The 19840-nt window shown below is 44.0% G+C and overlaps 1 protein-coding gene across 9 annotated transcripts in view; it reads left to right on the top strand.

The window, feature by feature from the left end:
* Positions 1-19840, top strand: part of LRCH1 (leucine rich repeats and calponin homology domain containing 1) — a 217471-nt gene that overhangs the window by 156901 nt on the left and 40730 nt on the right. For 8 of the 9 annotated variants that reach the window (XM_084981787.1, XM_084981785.1, XM_013980522.3 and 5 more), the window contains exons 10-15: positions 3621-3691; positions 6225-6317; positions 11501-11590; positions 11691-11727; positions 15969-16022; positions 17134-17206. In XM_084981787.1, the coding sequence (XP_084837913.1) occupies positions 3621-3691; positions 6225-6317; positions 11501-11590; positions 11691-11727; positions 15969-16022; positions 17134-17206 (418 nt within the window). Of the gene's footprint in view, positions 1-3620; positions 3692-6224; positions 6318-11500; positions 11591-11690; positions 11728-12056; positions 12734-15968; positions 16023-17133; positions 17207-19840 lie in introns of those variants that run through there. The other variant, XM_084981782.1, reaches the window with a different exon arrangement.

Here is a 19840-nt window from a genome sequence, read left to right as displayed (position 1 = left end):
TGAGGCAAATCTGTCATGACAATGTGGAAAATTGGTCTTTTGTCCTTTTTTTTTTTTCTTTTAAAGGGCCGCACCTGTGGCCTGTGGAAGTTCCCAGGGTAGGGGTCGAGTCAGAGCTGCAGCTGCTGGTCTCTGCCACAGCCACAGCAATGCAGGATCCAAGCCACATCTGCAAAGCTACACCACAGCCACAGCAACGCCAGATCCTTAACCCACTGAGCCAGGCCAGGGATCAAACCCTCATTCTCATGGATGTTAGCTGGGTTCTTAACCCACTGAGCCGCAATGGGAACTCCATTGTCTTTCTGGTGTGAAGAATTTATCTTCAGTTGAGAGTCTAAAGATGGAAGCCTTGAAGGAAAACAATGAAAGCAATTAGGAAAATAAAGCAGATTGTTTCAGAAAAGCAAATTTCTCTAGATCTGGAGATTTCAGGAAGCAGGGGGCTGGAAATGCTGCTCCACAGAATGGGTCCTGGGGGAGGAGTCCAGGGGAGCCACGAGGGGGCATGGAAATCTACCAGGCCGGTGTTTCCAGAGCGCCCACTCCTGCAAGAGGCTTCTGTTGGCAAGTGGAGAGGAACGCTAAGCTAATAATAAAATAGAACCCATATCACTTTTACAGTCCGGGGGGAGTGTGTTTGACTGCCAGCCAGGGTGCCGAATCAAGAGTTCCATATTTTGTATAACCCGGCTTTCTCTCCTTCACCGAGTTAGCATCTTGAGCTGTCAAGACCACAGTCAATCCTCATTCGGGGCAGTTCTGTTCTGTAGACTCTGCTTGAACGCTGCTATCTGATCCTGAACCATTGCTCCTAGGACTGGGGTGTGGGTGGGAATACAGAGGTCGGTTCCTGCCAGCCACTGGCCACACGGATTTGTCCACTGGTCAGCATATAAGCTGGTTTTATGTGCATTACTGTCTCAAGACACCTTATTTAACGTATATTGTCAGTTCGTTAACATTGAACTTGCAACCGTCAGCCCCGTCACTCACTCGCGCGGGAAGGAAGCTTTGGTAACACAGATGTTTTCTCTGTAGGGTTCGTCACAGCCTTCTTGCGCTTAGGACAGCTAGACGGCATGTCAGTGCCAAACTAGAGGGCATTTTAAAAAGCAAAATCAGGAATGAACAACAGGGAGGTGTGAAAGTGGGTACTAAAGAGACTCTGGAAAGGACTCTTTTTTACAGTCGGAGAGCTGAAACAGGAAGGCAGGGTGTCTGTCGCCTTGTTCACCCTCAGCTGGAAAGGAGCTCCAGTTTTTCACCAAGCTCTGCATGTGTCTCCAAAAGCACCATGAGCATTAATTTGGGGGTTCCAAATAAATTTTGGTAGGTAGGCAAATTTATAAATACAGAACGCGTGAATAATGTGTAGCAACTGTATAATCCACTACCTTAGCCAAAGAAGCCCCGTGTGCCCCTGTTTTGCCTACTGAAAAAAAAATGTTTTATACCATTGGCTCCTTTTTTATTATAAAACTAAACATTAGAAGGAGGAGTTCCTATTGTGGCTCGTTAGGTTAAGAACCTGACATAGTGTCCATGAGGATGCGGGTTCCATCTCTGGCCTTGCTCGGTGGGTTAAGGCTCTGGCGTTGTCACGAGCTGTGGCGCAGGTTACAGATGTGGCTTGGATCCCGTGTTGCTGTGGCTGTGGTGTAGGCCGGCAACTGCAGCTCCAATTCGACCTCTAACCTGGGAACTTCCACATGCCACAGGTGCTGCTGTTAAAAAAAAAATACAATTAGAAGGAAATACTCTTGGCTCCTACAGTTGAAACCCAACTGGATCATATAAAAATATGTTTTCTTGGTTATTTCTGGAAGTATATTTTCGCCCAGGAGTTTCACTATCATTTGGCTAGTGGCACAGTAATTACTGTATTGATTTGATTAGGTCCCAAAAGTATAATCAATCTAGAAGAAGTCTGAGTGGATTTCAAGCCGGAGGCGGACATTGTATAGCAAGAAACCTCCTTGAAAGACTTGTTCTCTGTGGCACATCCAGGGACTTGGCTGGACCTGAGTTCGTTCACGATGTGTCAGAACTTTGACACAGAAAACAGTCCTTTTGTCTGTTGTTCCTTCCTTGCTCGGGGACTGTCCCCCTGTTCAGGGGTGGCTTCCGATCTAGCCGTCAGCTGAGTTGAAGCCGCATTTCCCCGTGTCTGAGATCCGAGTGGAAAGAGGGGGCGTGCCAACAGTGGGCCGTGCCTTTCTAACTACTCCCCCCCACAGTGCTTCTTTGGGGTAATAAAAGGGGGTGCATTTCAGGGAAATCTGGATGTTTACGCATGAAAACTGTTAGATGCAAATTGAGGCATCTTATGTTGTTAAGTATTTTATACTTCCTTTTTTCCTAACTGCGCGTGCACGCGCACACACACACACACACACACACACCCCCCTCCTCTCACTCACAGTAGAATGTACCTTCTCATGTGACTGATAAGCCCAGTGGAAGAATCTGTCAACACCCGGAGGTGCTGAGAGGGCCATAAGGAATCCAGTTAAGCTTTGCATTTCTTTTATTTATTTTTTTATTTTAGTGATTTTTATTTTGTCCATTAAAGCTGGTTAACAGCATTCTGTCCGTTTTCTATGTACAGCCAGGTGACCCAGTCACACATCCATATATACATTCAAGCTTTGCATTTCTGACTCTTTTCTGACTCTAAGGTATTGTGGCTCTGGGCTAGGGTTTCTTTTTTTTAATTTCATTTCATTTTTACTTTTTTATTGAAGTATAGTTGATTTACACTGTCGTATAATTTTATTTTTAACTGTGGCACAGTGTAAATCACATGAGGCTGACCATCTGCAGCACATGGAGGTTCCCAGGCTAGGGGTCCAATCAGAGCTGTGGCTGCCAGTCTACACCACAGCCACAGCAATTCGGAATCCGAGACGCATCTGTGACCTACACCACAGCTCACGGCAATGCTGGATCTTCACCCACTGAGCGAGGCCAGGGATTGAACCTGCAACCTCATGGTTCCTGGTCGGGTTCGTTAACCCCTGAGCCACGATGGCAACTCCCATCTTAGCGATTTTTAAGCATACGATTCAGTGGTAAGTACATCCACATTGTAACCATCACCATCCTCCATCTCCAAACACTCATTTCATCTCGTAAAACTGAAACTCTTCGCCCTTTCAGCGATAGCCTCCTGGGGGCTCCCTGGTGGCCTAGTGGTTGGGACTTGATGCTTCCAGCACCATCGTCCGGGGTCAACCCCTGGTCTGGACACCCAGATCCCAAATCAAGCCACAACCATCCTACTTGCGGTCTTTAAGAATTTGGCTCTTCTAGGAACCTCACCTACGCAAAATCATACCGTATTTGTCTTGGGGGGAACTGGCTTATTTCACTTACCGTAACGTCCTCATGTCGTCACAAGTGTCCGAATTTCCTTCCTTTTTAAGGCTGAGTGATATTCCACCGTATGGATCGACCACATTTTGTTTCTCCACGCATTTGTCCACGGACACTTGGGTTGTTTCCGCCTTTCGGCCGTGGTGCGTGGTGGTGCTGCCGTGAACACGGTTCGGGGCAGGCTGAGACTGCTGCCTGTTACAGCCGGTGTTTCTCAGGATTCCCCTGTGTTCTGTCCACAGGAGAGGGTTGAGACCCGCATGGAAGTGTTACGGATAGACGAGGACGTGCACTGGCTGTCCAGGGAGGAGCTGTGAGTACCGAGGGCTGGCGAGGAGCCGCCCTCCTGTGAGGTTCATGTTTCGCACAAATGGCAGCCCCGTCCTGGTAGAGCTTCAGTCCCCGTTGGGCAACGATGCTGCTCAGAAGCTGCCAGTGTTCCTCTGTGCGAGGCTTATTATCAAAGTGTGGGGGCCATACAGGGCCGGGTCATCTCTCTTTCTTGGCCTCGGGTTTTATCTGGACATGAGGCTCTTGGGTAAAATGGGGTCTGGGAAATCAGATCGAATTCCTCGACGGGAGAGTGTAGCTTATTTTCACTTGTCTGCACGCACTGACCCCTGGACCAAAAGTGATAGGTGGTCCTGTTCCCCCATCGTTCCTCAGAGCCTTCAGAGTCAAGTGAGAAGCCCATTACCTCGGATGTCCTGGTCTTGAGTCTCATAGTCATAGTCACTGACAGTTATTAAAGAGCACACGCCAGGCACCGTTCTGAACGCCTCACTTGTAGTAACTCGTTTCATCTAAGCAACAATTCTATAGAGTAAGTTCTGTAGTTATCCATTTCATTGATGCCAAAACTGAGGCACAGAGAAATTGACGACCTTGCCCCGGGGTTACGGAGGGCTGGGATTGAACCCAGCGACCTCGTACCAAATGGACATCCCTTCTACTCTATTGTGTATCAAGATTTCCTTGGCCAGCTTTACGGGGAGGGCATAGCTGTCAGACAGTGAACTCTTGGCGGGGGCATTCAGTTTGGACTTGATGGCACGGGGTTGATTTTTGGTTCCCAGGATTTAGTTTTCCACGATGCAGCACAGAGGCGTGGACCTTCCATCAAACCTCACGAGGGTCTTCCCCCTTAGTGAGGATTTACTGCCTTGTTCAAAGGTTTCTCCACTTACAGATCAACATTGGCTCATGTTCTGTAGTGGAAAAGAGTAACTTTGGTTGACTCTCTCTTGCCCTTTAAAAACAGTTTAGAATTCCTTTCAAATCACTGTCGACTATAACAGGCTATTCGTTGGCTCTATTTCTGTGATGCGAAGGAGAATTAGCTTCGATATAGAATTAGAGGGGAAGGGATTTGATAGGGAGAGTTTTTAAACGGTGTCAAGCTTTAGAAACCCCCTTCTCAATCTTCTAACTGTTGTTCTCAGCTCTGCCTGTAAATCAGTATCATTGGTAGAGCTTAACAAAATGTCCAAGCCCGCACAGACCCACTTGGGAATATCAGACGTTTTAGGCACCGTTGATGAGGTTGCTGCCTAAAGAGACTCTGAGAACCAGCATCCCACACTGAAGTCCCATATTGTATGAAAGCAGTAAAACAGCCACGCTGGTTGAACCAGATTTGGAAGCAGTGCAGGCCCGCCCTCACCGAGCACCCCTGGGCATCCCCTTAGGGCTCAGGAAAGCATGGTGAGAGCAGCACCCAGCTAGTCCATTGCCCTGATTTTATAGAGGAGCAGGTGGGGGCCCACAGGCATTGAGACTTTGTGTGAGCCCTTTACAGTGGGGGCTCCCCCACCCCACCCAGTAGCTTTTTCTGCTCTGCTCTGGCAACCTACCCTATAGGATATGGACACACCATCATTAAAATACTGAGTTTGGGAGTTCCCGTCGTGGCTCAGCGGAAACGAATCTGACTAGCATCCATGAGGACTGAGGACGCAGGTTCGATCCCTGGCCTCGCTCAGTGGGTTAAGGATCCACTGTTGCCATGAGCTGTGGTGTAGCTCACAGATGCGGCTTAGATCCCGCATGCTGTGGCTGTGGCGTAGGCCAGCAGCTATACCTGCAATTAGACCCCTAGCCTGGAAACCTCCATATGCTGCATGTGGCCCTAAAAAGACAAAACAAAGTAAAATAAAATAATAAAATAAAATATTGGATTTGTCAAAATCTTTTTTTTTTTTCTTCTTCTTGTTCGATCTGCACCCTTGGCACATGGAAGTTCCCAGGCAGGGGTTGAATCGGAGCCACAGCTGCCGGCCTACACCACAGCCACAGAAATGCCAGATCCAATGAGACCTACATCAGAGCCAGGCCAGATCCTTAACCCTCTGAGTGAGGCCAGGGATCAAACACGCATGGTTCCTAGTCGGGTTCATTACCACTGAGCTACAACTAGAACTCTATGAGTTTGTCAAAATGATTTTTTTTTTTTTTTTTTTGTCTTTTTGTTGTTGTTGTTGTTGTTCTTGTTGCTATTTCTTAGGCCGCTCCCGCGGCATATGGAGGTTCCCAGGCTAGGGGTCCAATGGGAGCTGTAGCCACCGGCCTACGCCAGAGCCACAGCAACGCGGGATCCGAGCCGCGTCTGCAACCTACACCACAGCTCACGGCAACGCCGGATCGTTAACCCACTGAGCAAGGGCAGGGACCAAACCTGCAACCTCATGGTTCCTAGTCGGATTCGTTAACCACTGCCCCACGACAGGAACTCCAAAATGATTTTTTAATGTTAGATGGACTTCTATAAGTTTGCTCTTGAGGACAAGTTTGCTTTAGGTGGTATTCATATTCTCGTGACCACTTTCTGTCTCATGCTTGGTTTCCAGCTGCAGAATAAGTTCATCCCCAAACCAGGAAATGGATATAGCAATGATCAAACAGCTGAGAGAAGCAGTGGATTTTCTGCAAGAACCTGACAGGTATGTTGGTTTTTCCTTGGCCCAGGTTTCCTGTGTAAATAATGCGCACTAATTTATTGAGCGCGTTATCTCAGTTTTCAAAATATTTATACACACGGCATGAGCTAACCATTAACCACCAACAAAGAAAAGTCATTGTCACTGCCTGTTTTTCCAAGATCCGTAAGTAGAAGGGTCAGACTTCTGGAGGGACCCAGATCAATTCCCCCCTTCTCCATCTCTTCATGAAATTCATTCACCCTTCATGCAATTCATAGGGCAATTTTTTTTGTTTGTTTTTTGTCCTTTTTAGGGCCGCACCTGTGGCACATGGAGGTTCCGGGGCTAGGGGTCGAATCGGAGCTGTAGCCACCAGCCTACGCCACAATCATAGCAACGCCGGATCCAAGCCACATCTGTGACCTACACCACAGCTCATGGCAATGCCGGATCCTTAACCCACTGAGCAAGGCCAGGGATCAAACCCTCAACCTCGTGGTTCCTAGTCAGATTCGTTTCCACTGCGCCATGACAGGAACTCCAGTCGGGCAATTTTTGGAATCAAGTACTATCATATTTATTTCTGGTGGTGCCAAATCTATGTTAAAGAAATCATATATTTCTAAAGATTTGGGTGACAAGATAATTTTTTCATTTGTCACTATCAATAATTGGCATTGGGAATTCCTGTCGTGGCGCAATGGAAACGAATCCAACTAGTATCCTTGAGGATGTGGGTTCGATCCCTGGCCTCGCTTAGTGGGTTAAGGACCCGGCGTTCCCGTGAGTTGTGGTCTAAGTGGTAGACGCCCCTTGGATCCCGTATTGCTGTGGCTGTGGTGTAGGCCAGCGGCTACAACTCCGATTTGACACCTTGTCTGGGAACTTCCATATGTCGTGGGTGTGGCCTTAAAAAGCAAAGTAGTAGTAGTAGTAATGATAATAATAGTAATTATGATAATAAAAGGCACTACATGCAGTAGATATATTTTTTGATTTCTTAGCTGAGGATAAGGGAATTCCCATGAACAAAATCTTTTTGAGGAAGGAAGTATATCTAGTATCAGGTAATAACTGCCCTATTGATAGAGAAATTGATCCCAAGCTTTTCCCCAAGAAATTCTTCAGAGACCCTGGGAACTTAAATATGAAGATGAAAAAAAAAAATATGAAGATGACATGGTCTTGTAAGATGGTGTGTGTGGAAATTCTGGGAATGTGTGAGTCCCAGCATGCTGTTGTGTGGCTCTGAAAGCACAGTGACAGGTCAGCTTGCGTACGGCTGGAAATCTTCAGCAATTGATTTGAAAAGCATTTCAATTCTGCACACACTAGTTAGGTGCTTAGAGCGTGGGCATATCGACGGTGTGCCCCTTGGGAGCCATCAAGATGGACGAGACGCAGCCCTTCCTTCTAAGAACTTACGCTGCAGTCAGAGAGAAGGGCCTTGAGCAGTGATTGATGGGTGTACTTGATTTCAGTGCTTGAAGCGAAGGGGAAAAGTGATAAACTAGAGTGAATGCCCCACCCCAGAAGGGAAAGGGGAGATGGCCCAGCTGGCCTTCCTGAAGGTTGGAGAATTTTACTGGGCTTCATAGCGGGCCTTTTCAAGGAGAAAGCACGTTCTGGATTGAAACACAAGCTTATACAAAGGCACCGAGGTCAGAAGGAAGGGAGCAGACTTGAGAAGTCTCAGGTGGGAAGGACCCATGGCGCTGGGGTGTATTTTGTATTTTGGGGTGAGAGAGAAATGATAAGAAATAGGGAAATAGCTGGTGAAGAATATACCTTGAATCAGTCAGTCACTGGTTGCAAACCCAGCGTTAACACCTGTTAATCTGGGTAAGTTATATAACTTCTCTGTACCCCACTTTTCTTATCTTTTTTTTTTTGTCTTTTGTTAGGGCCACCCCCTAACAAGTTCCCAGGCTAGGGGTCCAATCAGAGCCGTAGCTGCCAGCCTACCCCACAGCTGCAGCAACTACGGATCCGAGCCAAGTCTGTGACCTACACCACAGCTCACAGCAATGCCAGATCCGTAACCTACTGATCGAGGCCAGGGATCAAACCTGCATCCCCATGGGTCCTAGTCAGGTTCATTAACCACCAAGCCACGATGGGAACTCCCAGTTTTCTCATCTTAAGATGGGTTACAAGTACTTATCTTTCAGGGTTGTGAGGATTTGAAATGATGTATAAACGGCTGGTGGAAAGGTAAGTTTGCAGAACCACTCCAACAGGCATCCTTTGTAGTATGTGGCCATAATATAAAAATAAATATAAACCTTTTCAATGAATTCTAAAAATAGATCCTAAGGGACAAAGAGATGTGAACAGAGATTGCGAGGGGAGAGATGTTTTTAATAGCATATATTTGGAAACAAGGAAATGGCCTCACAGTTTGGAGATACTTAAATGTAGTTTGGTCATTAAGAAGATGAACTGTGTGGCCAATAAAAATTTTTAAGTTTCCAACAAATTGTTTTTGGCTGCGCCCATGGCATGCAGAAGTTCCTTGACTAGGGATTAAACTCAAGCCACAGCACTGATAATGCTGAATCCTTAACTCGCTGAGCCTCTGGGGAATTCCCTCTAATATATTTTTAGATTGCTCATTATATAGTGTTAATTTTAAAAAGTATAAAAATGGCATAGCGTTTGACCCTGGTGATATAAATAGAATTAGGTTCCAGTTGTCTAAGAAGTTTAGAAAAAAGTAAAACTAAAAAGATAGGTGAAGATGGATTTCTTTGTGTGTGCGTATTTCCCCTTTTTTGCTTTTTAGGGCCACACCCGCAGCATATGGAAGTTCCCAGGCTAGGGGTCAAAGCAAAGCTACAACTGCTGGCCTCCACCACAGCCACAGCAACGCCAGATCCAAGCTTTGTGTGCAACCTACACCATAGCTCACGGCAAAATGGCAGATCCTTAACCTACGGAGCAGGGGCAGGGATTGAACCCACAACTTCATGGTTCATAGTCGAATTTGTATCCGCTCCACCACGACAGGGACTGCCGCCTGTGGGTATTTCTAAATTACCCTTTTTCTTTATACTTTTGCGTATTGTAGAGACACGGCGGTAGATGGTGTTGCCGTTGTTTTTCTTGGGTGATTGTTTGAAGCGGGTGGTGAGGATGAGAGGGAACAGCCCAAGGAGTTTTACACCTGAACCCCTTTTGTCTCCAGCTGAGATGCGAACCAGGAGGAGGATGTTGGGACCAGTCCTGACCAGCTTAGGACTGGATGAATAGCATCCAAGATGGTAATGCCATTTAGCTGCTAGAGGTTTAGGTCTGGGATTTTGAGACTTAGATTTAAAAGTTACTTTCAGGAGTTCCCGTCGTGGGGCAGTGGTTAACGAATCCGACTAGGAACCATGAGGTTGCAGGTTTGGTCCCTGGCCTTGCTCAGTGGGTTAACGATCCGGCGTTGCCGTGAGCTGTGGTGTAGGTTGCAGACGTGGCTCGGATCCCGGGTTGCTATGGCTCTGGCGTAGGCCGGTGGCTACAGCTCCGATTGAACCCCTAGCCTGGGAACCTCCATATGCCGCGGGAGCGGCCCAAGAAAGAGCAACAACAACAAAAAAAAAGACAAAAAAAATAAAATAAAATAAAATAAAATAAAATTATATTCTGTTGTAAAACTTTATATGGATTTGATTTCCTCCCTGAGAGAATCCACTACTTTGGCTGCGTTAGATCTTCGTTGTTCGTCCTGAAATAGCTGTTATGACAGGACAATGCGAACTTGATGATCATGTGTCTGTGCGCCTGTGTAATGGGAATAAAGAAAGAGTCCTGGTTTTGCTTCTGATAAAGAGAACGCACCTCAAGAGGTCATTTATTTCCAGCTGCTTGAATGAAGGGTAGTAAAAAGTTTATATGCACGTTAGGGTTTTCCTGTCTCTCATATTTCATAGGTCCAGATTTCGTTGTTTTAGTTACGTCACTGATGATAGGATTAAGTTTTAGAGATTTATGTTTCATACAACGTCAACATCAAAAATTTTAGTTGAATACTGTTTTAGTTGATTCTGTTTTGCCTTTATGTTAATTTTTTTTTTGCTCTTCAGGATTTCTAATAGTTGATATGATAGCGTTTTCAATAGGCATGTGTTGTATGAATTTATCCCTGCCTTAAGGTCTGTAACTTTTATATGACTTATAGAAAGTCCCTATTTTATAGATCTTTCTAAAAAGTCAACCCTTAAAATTATAGAAATTCAGAAACTATCTGTAAGACAACTTCAGAAATGAAAATACAGATCAAATTGCTTATGAATTCCTTTTTTTGTTGTTGTTTTTTTGCCTTTTCTAGGGCCGCTCCCATGGCATATGGAGGTTCCCAGGCTAGGGGTCGAATCAGAGCTGTAGCTGCCGGCCTACACCGCAGCCACATCAAGGCGGGATCTGAGCCGCGTCTGCAACCTACACCACAGCCCACAGCAACGTCAGATCCTTAACCCACTGAGCAAGGCCAGGGACCGAACCCGCAACCTCATGGTTCCTAGTCGGATTCGTTAACCACTGCATCACGACGGGAACTCCAATGAATTCTTAATTTTTTTTTTATAACCCAAGAGTATTATTGGTGTCTGTCTACAAAGAGATCTTCCTATTAAAACAAATGTCCTTGATATAAATACCATAATATAGCCCATGTATAGTATAGGATAGAACAGTTCGTGAGGGAACCTGATGGAGGATAATGTGAGAAAAAGAAGGATATATATGTATGGCTATACATATGTATGTATGGCTCGGTCACTTTGCTGTACAGTAGAAATGGACAGAACACTGTAAATCAACTATAGTGGAAAAAATAAAAATCATAAAAAAATAATCTAGTACCTTAAAAAAACTTTACTTGCTTCTGTAAACTAATAAAGTTCGAGAATAAACGCTAGTGTGAGTTCCCTACAAATACTATGACCCGATCTGAAATTACTACTGTATTTTAAATAAGTTGGATTTTGATACCCAAGCAGATGGAAAATTATATTAAAATTACACTACAATAAATTTGGCCCGTGGTGGGAAAATACCATGAAGTATGAAATTTCTGCCATAAACCTTTCATTACTTAATCCGAATGATAAACAGAACTTTTTAATATTGAAATTTAAAACTGAATATGCGTAAAAGCAGGAGGGTATGTTAGAAGTTTAATAGATTTGCTAACATCTTTTCCCCCTACTCTCTAGGGTAAACATAGATGTTACAGAGAGAAGTGTTGCAAACTTTTATCCTGTGGAATCAGCAGAAGACTTGGAATTACAAGACTCTGCACTAAAGTATGTTGGCCCTTTTATAACAAAGTATTTTCTCTTGTTACATTGAAACTTTTTTGCTTTAGATTCTACTTTATATCTTCTTTTTCTCTTATTCCTCCAGTGGTCAAATACAGTTGGAGCCATCTCCAGAATGTGAGGTAAGACTGCTTGCTTTCGGATTAACGAGAGATCCGGTGCAATATTCTGCCAGAATAGGGGCCACATACTCTACCAAGATTTATCGTGGAGTTGAACACTCATTAGTGAGATCAGTAGTCAGACCTGTTCAACATCTGGTTTTCCAGTCTTTTTAGCTTTTTTAGTTTTCCTGCTCCTCTGCTATACTTCACCTCCCATTAAAGATGAGAGTTGCCTGTTTCCATTAACTTCACTAAATCTTTATGTCAGTCTTAAGTCAGGCCATGGCAACTAAGACCCACAGAAAACCTGCTTTCGTAGAAACTGAAGGCAAAACCATCCGATGCAGGTTTTTACAGCCGCAGAAGAAGCCTATGAACTGACCGGATGAACATCAACTTGGAAAGACTTGAAAGCCAAAGAATAAGTGATTTTGGAAATGCCTAGGAAGATTAAGAGACTCTAGCAAAGAGCCACTGGTGGGGGAATTTGGGGACAGAGTTCAAGGTAGGTTAGGTGGCTCCATCGGGTAAAATTTGGGTGGCGGCAGAGAGAGCAGTTTGGGCATAAACCTGGAAATAAATCTGCAAGGTTCCAAGCAAAACCCAGGTTTGAGCTGGTGACATGGAAGTAAAGCATTGCTTACAACTCTTTCTTCCCTTCTCCCAGAATGAATGGGCTTCAGATGGTTAATTTCAATATAGCTCATTTCTGTGCCATGAGGTGTCTGAACATGTACTATCAGAAAGCCGTTTTCAGGAGTTCCCGTCGTGGGGCAGTGGTTAACGAATCTGACTAGGAACCATGAGGTTGCCGGTTCGATCCCTGCCCTTGCTCAGTGGGTTAAGGATCCGGCATTGCTGTGAACTGTAGTGTAGGTTGCAGACGCGGCTCGGATCCCGCGTTGCTGTGGTTCTGGCGTAGGCTGGTGGCTGCAGCTCTGATTAGACCCCTAGCCTGGGAACCTCCATATGCCGCGGGAGCGGCCCAAGAAATGGCAAAAAGACAAAAAAAAAAAAAACAAAAGCCGTTTTCACACTCTTAACGGGCTCAGTCTCTGTGTTAAAAAGCGAGGAAAAGAGCTGCAATCACAAAACCCATGTTCCTGGAGAGTATGGTGTCATGGTTGTGGGCAGTGAGTTGGAATTCAGTTTCAGCCGCATGTCAAAGACGTGTTACCCACCACAGGCTCCTTTGAACTGCCCCTCTCTCCTTACCTTTATCTTCTGTGCATCGGGATTAGTCTCACAATGCTGGGCACCTAAATGTTAGCTGTTACTGTTACTCTCATATGTGATGGTTGTGTGCTCCTTAGATTCGCTGAGCTACCTCTTCCCCGGGGGCGGCATCGCTGAATGACCCAACAGTGGGACCTCAGAAGGCCTCTTATGCGAAGGCTGCCCAAGCCCCATTTCCCCAAGCTATCCTTTTGAGACATGGTGCTTTTGGTTTGGTGCAGACTCACTTTTTTTCAGCCTCTTATTTGGAAGTAATTTTAAATTGATGAGAGGCTGAAGAAGAAGTACAAGTTTCTACAAATGGTTACAAAAAATTATAACCTTCTTCCCAGATTTACCTGTGATGAACACTTACCGTATTTCTCTCTTTTTTTCTCCTCCACACACATAATTCTTCTTCCGAAGATTGGTGGATAAGTTTTGTACTTCCTTGTCCTTTTCCCTAAACATGGATGGGAATTTTATCTTATGTAACCTCATTTCAGGTATCACCTTCATAAACTTTACATTTATAACGTATTTTCATCGGATCGGCCACCTGTATTTCAAATGTTAAGATTGATCTTTTTCATAGCACTTCTTCTTCCCCTTTGGTGTGGGATGGTTGTCAGGTGGCTGTAGTTTCCCTTATTCTGAAATATTTCCATAACCTTTCTTTGATTTTTTCTTATGACCTTAAGATTTTCAGGAATATAATGCATCCTTTTTCTTTCTTTTTTTTTTTTTTAGGACTGCACATGTGGCATATGAAAGTTCCCAGGCTAGGTGTCAAATCAGAGCTACAGCTGCCAGCCTACACCACAGCTCACCTACTCAGTGCGGCCAGGGATCAAACCCACATCCTCATGGATACTAGTCGGGTTCGTTTCTGCTGCGCCACAATGGGAACACCTACATCTTTTTTTTTTCAATGAACTACCTCTTATTTTGTGAGGCAAAGTCCCCCCTGGTTCCTCATGATAAAATTCTATGGAGTTCCTGTTGTGGCCCAACTGAAACGAATCCAACTAGGAACCAGGAGGTTGCAGGTTCGATCCCTGGCTCTGCTCAGTGGGTTAAGGATCCGGCGTTGTCGTGAGCTGTGGTGTAGGTTGAAGGCATGGCTCAGATCCTGCATTGCTGTAGCTGTGGCGTAGGCTGGCAGCTGCAGCTCCGATTTGACCCCTAGCCTGGAAACCTCCACATGCGCCGGGTGCAGCCCTAAAAAGAAAGAAGATAAAATAAAAAGAAATTTCTAGCTCTGGTGGAAAAAGATGTCACAAGGGAAAGGAGGAGGAAAAGAAAAGAAGGTGGTGGATTAGCAAGACTAGTGCTAATGATTACGTAGAACTTAAGTGGGACCCTCATTATTTATTTGGTTATTTCTGTATTTTCTCTTCCATCTCATTCAGGAAGAAAGCAATATCTTTACCATAGTCTTGAATCAATTAACCAGCATTTATTAAGTTCTTGTGCTGGATTCAGCCTTGTTTTTGGTGTTGAAGGCTAGCATAGGAAAGAGATGAAGTTGCCCTGACTTTTAAGGCATTTTCAAAATTGTGGAAGAAGACTTAGATATTGAGAAAATTTAGAGAGGAATTTGACATGGTCCATACCCCTGAGAGTTTTAGGTACTCTGGGAGATGGAGAAGGATAAGAGTTAAGGAAAGGGAACTAAATCTAGACTTGGGGAACATTTTGTATTTGGATTTGTTCTGGGAAGCTGTGCTGGAGCAAGACAGCCTGGCTGTGGTCGAATTAGCACAGAGTATTAACGGGGCAGAAATACCGAGGGGCAGGCTTGTGCCCGGGTAGATAAGTGAGGCCAAGATTATGAAATGGTTTGTGACTGTCAGCACATCATGTTATCTGACTTGAAACCCAGTTGAGTTTCCTGTCCGCATGGAGTTTGGGGAGCCCTGGCATCCATTCAGGAAGAATCACAGATTATATTCTCACATGTAAATAATACCCAGTGGAGAAGGATGTTTGGGGAACACTGGAAAAATAGAGGAAGGAGTGTCTCGTGGAGAGAATCAAATCTTCAAGGCACATATTAACACTAAGATGCTTAATTGGGTAGGAAGTTCGTGACGCTTCCCTCTAAAAATATGTTTGTGGCTGGGATTTGTCAACATCGGGAATCTTCTGTTTACAGCACTCCTCAACAACAGGAATAGCTACAGACATCTTAAATGTATACCGATTTGGTGACAGATATGAAGATATTTATATTAGCTGTCACCAAAATTTTGATGAGGATCCATCAGTGGGCTGCTTGATTACCTTCTAAAGAAGGCGGATTGGGGTAAAATAAGCTATCGCGTTTCCCCATTGGGTACCAAAGCAAACGGATGTTGAATTGACAGCATCAAATTTTCCTAGGTCCAGGCATGTGCATTTATTAAAAAGCTTCCAGTGAGATTCTGTGCATTTGAGAACTACGGCCTTGGACCATTTCTAAAGACGCTTAGGCTCCCAGTCGGTGGGAGCTGTCAGGTTGCTTAGCAGCCTAGCAAGGAAAGCTGATGTTCACGGTACCTTGGGCAGAGCTCTTTGCTCTGGGAACCCCCTTTTCTTAGTTTATGTGATACTTTAAATGTATTTTTCTATGAATAGATCTGCATGGTTTTAGGAAATGTAAGTATGACCCTACTTTTTTTTTTTTTTTTTTTTTTTTTTTTTTTAGGGCTGCACCCACGGCATACGGAGGTTCCCAGGCTACGGGTCCAATCGGAGCTGTCGCCACCAGCCTCACCACAGCCAGAGCAACTCAGAATCTAAGCCGCCCCTGCGACCTACACCACAGCTCACGGCAATGCCAGATCCTTAACCCACTAAGCGAGGTCAGGGATTGAACCCGCAACCTTATGGTTCCTAGTTGGATTGTTTCCGATGCGCCACGGACGGGAACTCCTAATATGACTTACTTCTAATTAATTAATTCTGTGTATTATTCATTGTGCTAGGGATGTGACGGAAGTTAGAAAGACTCAGTTCTTGCCTCGGTAATTTGCGTCTCATGCATTTTTTTCTTCTTTAAGGTGCAAAATAATCTAACATTACAGAGGAATGGGAACGAGTATTCTCCCACTGAGGTAAGTTTCCTGAGGTTAATGAAAGCTGAGGTACGTGGTGAAGCCTGACTTGGGACTGTGCTTTTGCAGAAAGCTGCAGTCTGAGACTGTCCTGACTCATGAGTTAATTGTACTGCAGATTCTCTCAAGGAATCTCTCATCCGGCCCTATTCAGAATTAAAGGTTCATTTTATAAGATATATTTTGCAAATCAAATATGGGAACATTTTTATAGAAAAAAGAAGTGAAAATAGCTCAAATAGGCAGCACTTAGAATGTCACGTTAGCCTTAAATCATTCAGGGCATGGTTTCCCTGTAGCTAAGGCATCTGTTCCGTGTTAGCTGTTTCTTCATCACCTGGTGTCAGGAGAGTCTTTATTAGATGTGCCCTCTGTGACGTGTACGTGTACGTGGGTGTGCTTGTGCGTGTACGTGCCTGTGTGTGAATACACGCATCTGTTCTGGAGCAGAAGAGGATTGCCAGTTGCACAAGATTGTGCCATTTTTATAAGGACCACATAAAAAATGGAATGGACCTCCCCCAAGACACCATTCTGTCACTTCTGCCACTGAAATCATTTTCATTGTGAAGAAGCATCAGCGATGCTGTTGTTTAAGTCAGGACTTCCTCACGGCAACAAATGCAAGGAGGGAGTGGATTTATTATAATTCTTGATCATAGAGAAGCATACGTGGTTCTGCTCCAGTTCTTTTAAAAAAAAAGTCCTTTCCACAGGTGGGAAGGAGGAGGGGTGGACTAGGGGTTTGGAATGGCAGTGGTCTAAAGTTAGGTTGTGATGATGGTTGTACAGCTGTGGGTGTATTACAGTTCATTGAGTTATGAAATAAAAGTTTAAGAGTTCCTGTTGTGGCTCAATGGAAACGACTCTGACTAGTATCCATGAGGTTTGATCCCTGGCCTTGCTCCGTGGGTTAAGGATCCAGCATTGCCGTGAGCTGTGGTGTAGATTGCAGATGCAGCTCGGATCTGGTGTTGCTGTGGCTGCTGTGTAGACCGGCGGTTACAGTTCTGATTTGACTCCTACCCTGGGAACCTCCCTATGCTGCAGGCGCAGCCCGAAAAAGACACACACACACAATTTTAAATGTCCTTTCTTTCCAACACCACAGATGAGAGAGAACTCACCTGCCATCTCTCCTACCAACACCAGCACTGCTCTGTTTGGCCTGAAGCCTCGATCAGGTAAATTAAAACCTCTGCATTCGTGTATGTGGTGTGAGCAACTCAGGTGTTTCTCTCAGGTCCTTTAAATGTGTACATCACAGTGTGAGCAGCGCGTCAGCTCTGGTGAGTTGAGTCCTGGTGTCCGAAGTTCTCTGCAGGTTGGGGAGGCCCGATTTTCGGGCTTTGTGGTCAGTGAATCACCTGTTAAGGCCGTATTATCTGTGATCGATCCTTTTGAACCAGAGCAAAGAGACAAAGGTGTTGGGGCGTGGAAGTGGGAGAGAAATAGTCTGTTGATAAAACGGCTCCCCGTTTGCCCCCGTGGTTCCCGGTGCTTGCTGAGTTAAGGATGGTGACTCTTTCTCTGAGACATCTCTCGTTTGTTCTGTGGGTCTTGGTAAGGTTTGGGTCTTTGTTCATATAACGGTGTGATCCTTTCCAGGCTCACGTGCGTGATCAGGAGTCCTTTTTTAAAGAGCCTTTCTGTTTTTGAAAAAGAAGGACTGATTTGAAAAAGAAGGACTATGGATAGAAAAAAATTGGTTCTTCTGATTTCTCCACGTACTTAAAGTTCTAGCGCAGTCTACCTTTTAGGTGCTTCTTTGTTTTAATATTTTTGACTCTTAGGTCTTTTGCATGTACTCACTGCTAATGCTTTTCAGTACATGCTAAGAAAGGGCTCGGATACTTGAAGCAAAAGGTAGTCAAGAACGCAGATGTTTTTGGGTTTTTCAGGAAAACATTTTGGCAACAGTTAAAGTTATACGTGTGTGTATTTTGGAAAAGAATACCCATAGGGCAAAAGAAAAGATGATTCTTTTATAAAGGATTTTTCTTCTTTAATTTTGAGGAAGTTGACTGAGGACTAACTTGTGGGCAGGTGTAATGGTTTCCCAGCATTTGGAATGAGCTATACGACAAAGCCATTTGAGAAGATGCTTGGGTGTGGCAAGGGTTAGGAGATGTTTTATGGAGGACCACCTGGGCATGAATTAGGGCTCAGATGGCTGGCCTCCCCGATTATGGAACTGAGCGTATGCAGCCAGGTCTGAGCTGGGCTTCCATTTCCAAGGTCTCAGGTTGTGCTGGGAGGAATGGAGGCATCCCTGCCTTGAGGATGGATCTGCCTGGAGAGTTCTCTACACACAGAGGACCTCACATTGGGCTGCAGGCTTTCTCCTGTCCCTTACAGGCGTGTTACACCATTTAAAAATATCTTACAATTGAGCCAATCCCAAGCTGAGTGGATCACAAAGGATAATATTCTTTTGAAGGTGCATCTTTGCCATTTTGTTGTAAAACTGTCTCTGTGACTTTTAAAATTATTTTTATGGGGACTGGACTCAGCTTACCAACCTTCTACCTGAACTGTGAACCATTTCAAATTCTTTGTAGTGGTGCAAAAACAAAGTATTTATTTTGAATAGTGTGAAACAAAGCTAATTTCCTCTCTTAGCTTCCAAGCTTTCTATAATGCTGACCAACCAATGTGGAAATTGTTCTAGTTGTTGAAAGCTTTGTGGAGTTTGGTTACTATAAATAATGATGTTTTTCTCCAGGAACATTAAGTGGCATGTTGGAACTTTATAAAACTAGCATCACGTATTGGGAATTGAAAACTTTTATTTAGTAATTTTAAAATATTAATGTATGTTTCGCATTTTCTAGAAAATAATATATACAGTCATCTTAATTGAAGATCATATGACTAAAAAAGAAACTCTTTTTGATTGAGTGGCTTTGGAACTTTAAAAAGTGATTAACTTTTTATTTTAAAGTTAAGCATATAGAGCTCTTTGTTTCTGTGTTATAAATAAAAGACGACTCAAATCAGCAAGATGAAATAGAAACTTAGAGTCTTAAAGTAGGCTGATAGTTTTCTTCGAAAAAAATATTTTTTTTTCTGTGTTTTCCTCCAAAGATAACTGTATATACCCAGCTGTTCATTCCTAGAACCCTGTCCATTTGTTTTACGGGTCCCGCCTTAGGATTAAATAAAATTGTATAGTTAATTCCTAAACATCTGAAGTTAGTATATGGATAGTTAGTGCAAAAAAGTTATTTCTTAAATGACCCACTCAGAAGTGCTTTGAAATTGATTGATATCTATTGCTGAAATGGGTTTGTTATCAAAAAGACTCTGTTAGTGTCCAAAATTGGTTTTATCCTGATCAATATCAAAGACAGTTTTGAGAGCTGTACCCGTGTGTCAAGAGTTGAACAGAGTTGGCTCCATTCAGCTATCAATAAAGCATGCCAGCAGACTTAACAAATGTCTTTAAAGAGAAATTTTACATTGCGTTGGGAAAACAAATTCACCAGTGCGGAACACTGATTCTATAATATTTTATTTCTAAATAATAGATGTATTTACAGCACTTATTAAGCTATGTCTATGAAACCAAACTTTTTGTGTGAATCATATTTGCTAAGATGGTTAGTTGTTGAGAAGGTCTTTGGAAAAGGTATCTGGTAGGTCGTTTGCTTTGTATCTACATAAGGTATGGGTCCTCTTTCTTTCTGCTGACATGATTCATTGGTACTCAAGTCTGTGGGCTTGCAGAACTGTTAAGATTAATGATATTAACTGCATGCAAAGTCTTTGATTGATAAGTACTAACACTCAGTTTTTATCATTCTTTTTATTCCATG

The sequence above is a fragment of the Sus scrofa genome, chromosome 11 (assembly GCF_054392235.1).
Source record: "Sus scrofa isolate SSC_HxYL_T2T_F1_AM1 chromosome 11, Sscrofa_HxYL_maternal_Yorkshire_Landrace_v2.0, whole genome shotgun sequence".
Lineage (NCBI taxonomy): Eukaryota > Metazoa > Chordata > Mammalia > Artiodactyla > Suidae > Sus > Sus scrofa.
Note: the sequence above shows the minus strand (reverse complement) of the source record. Positions and strands in the feature narration are given on the sequence as shown.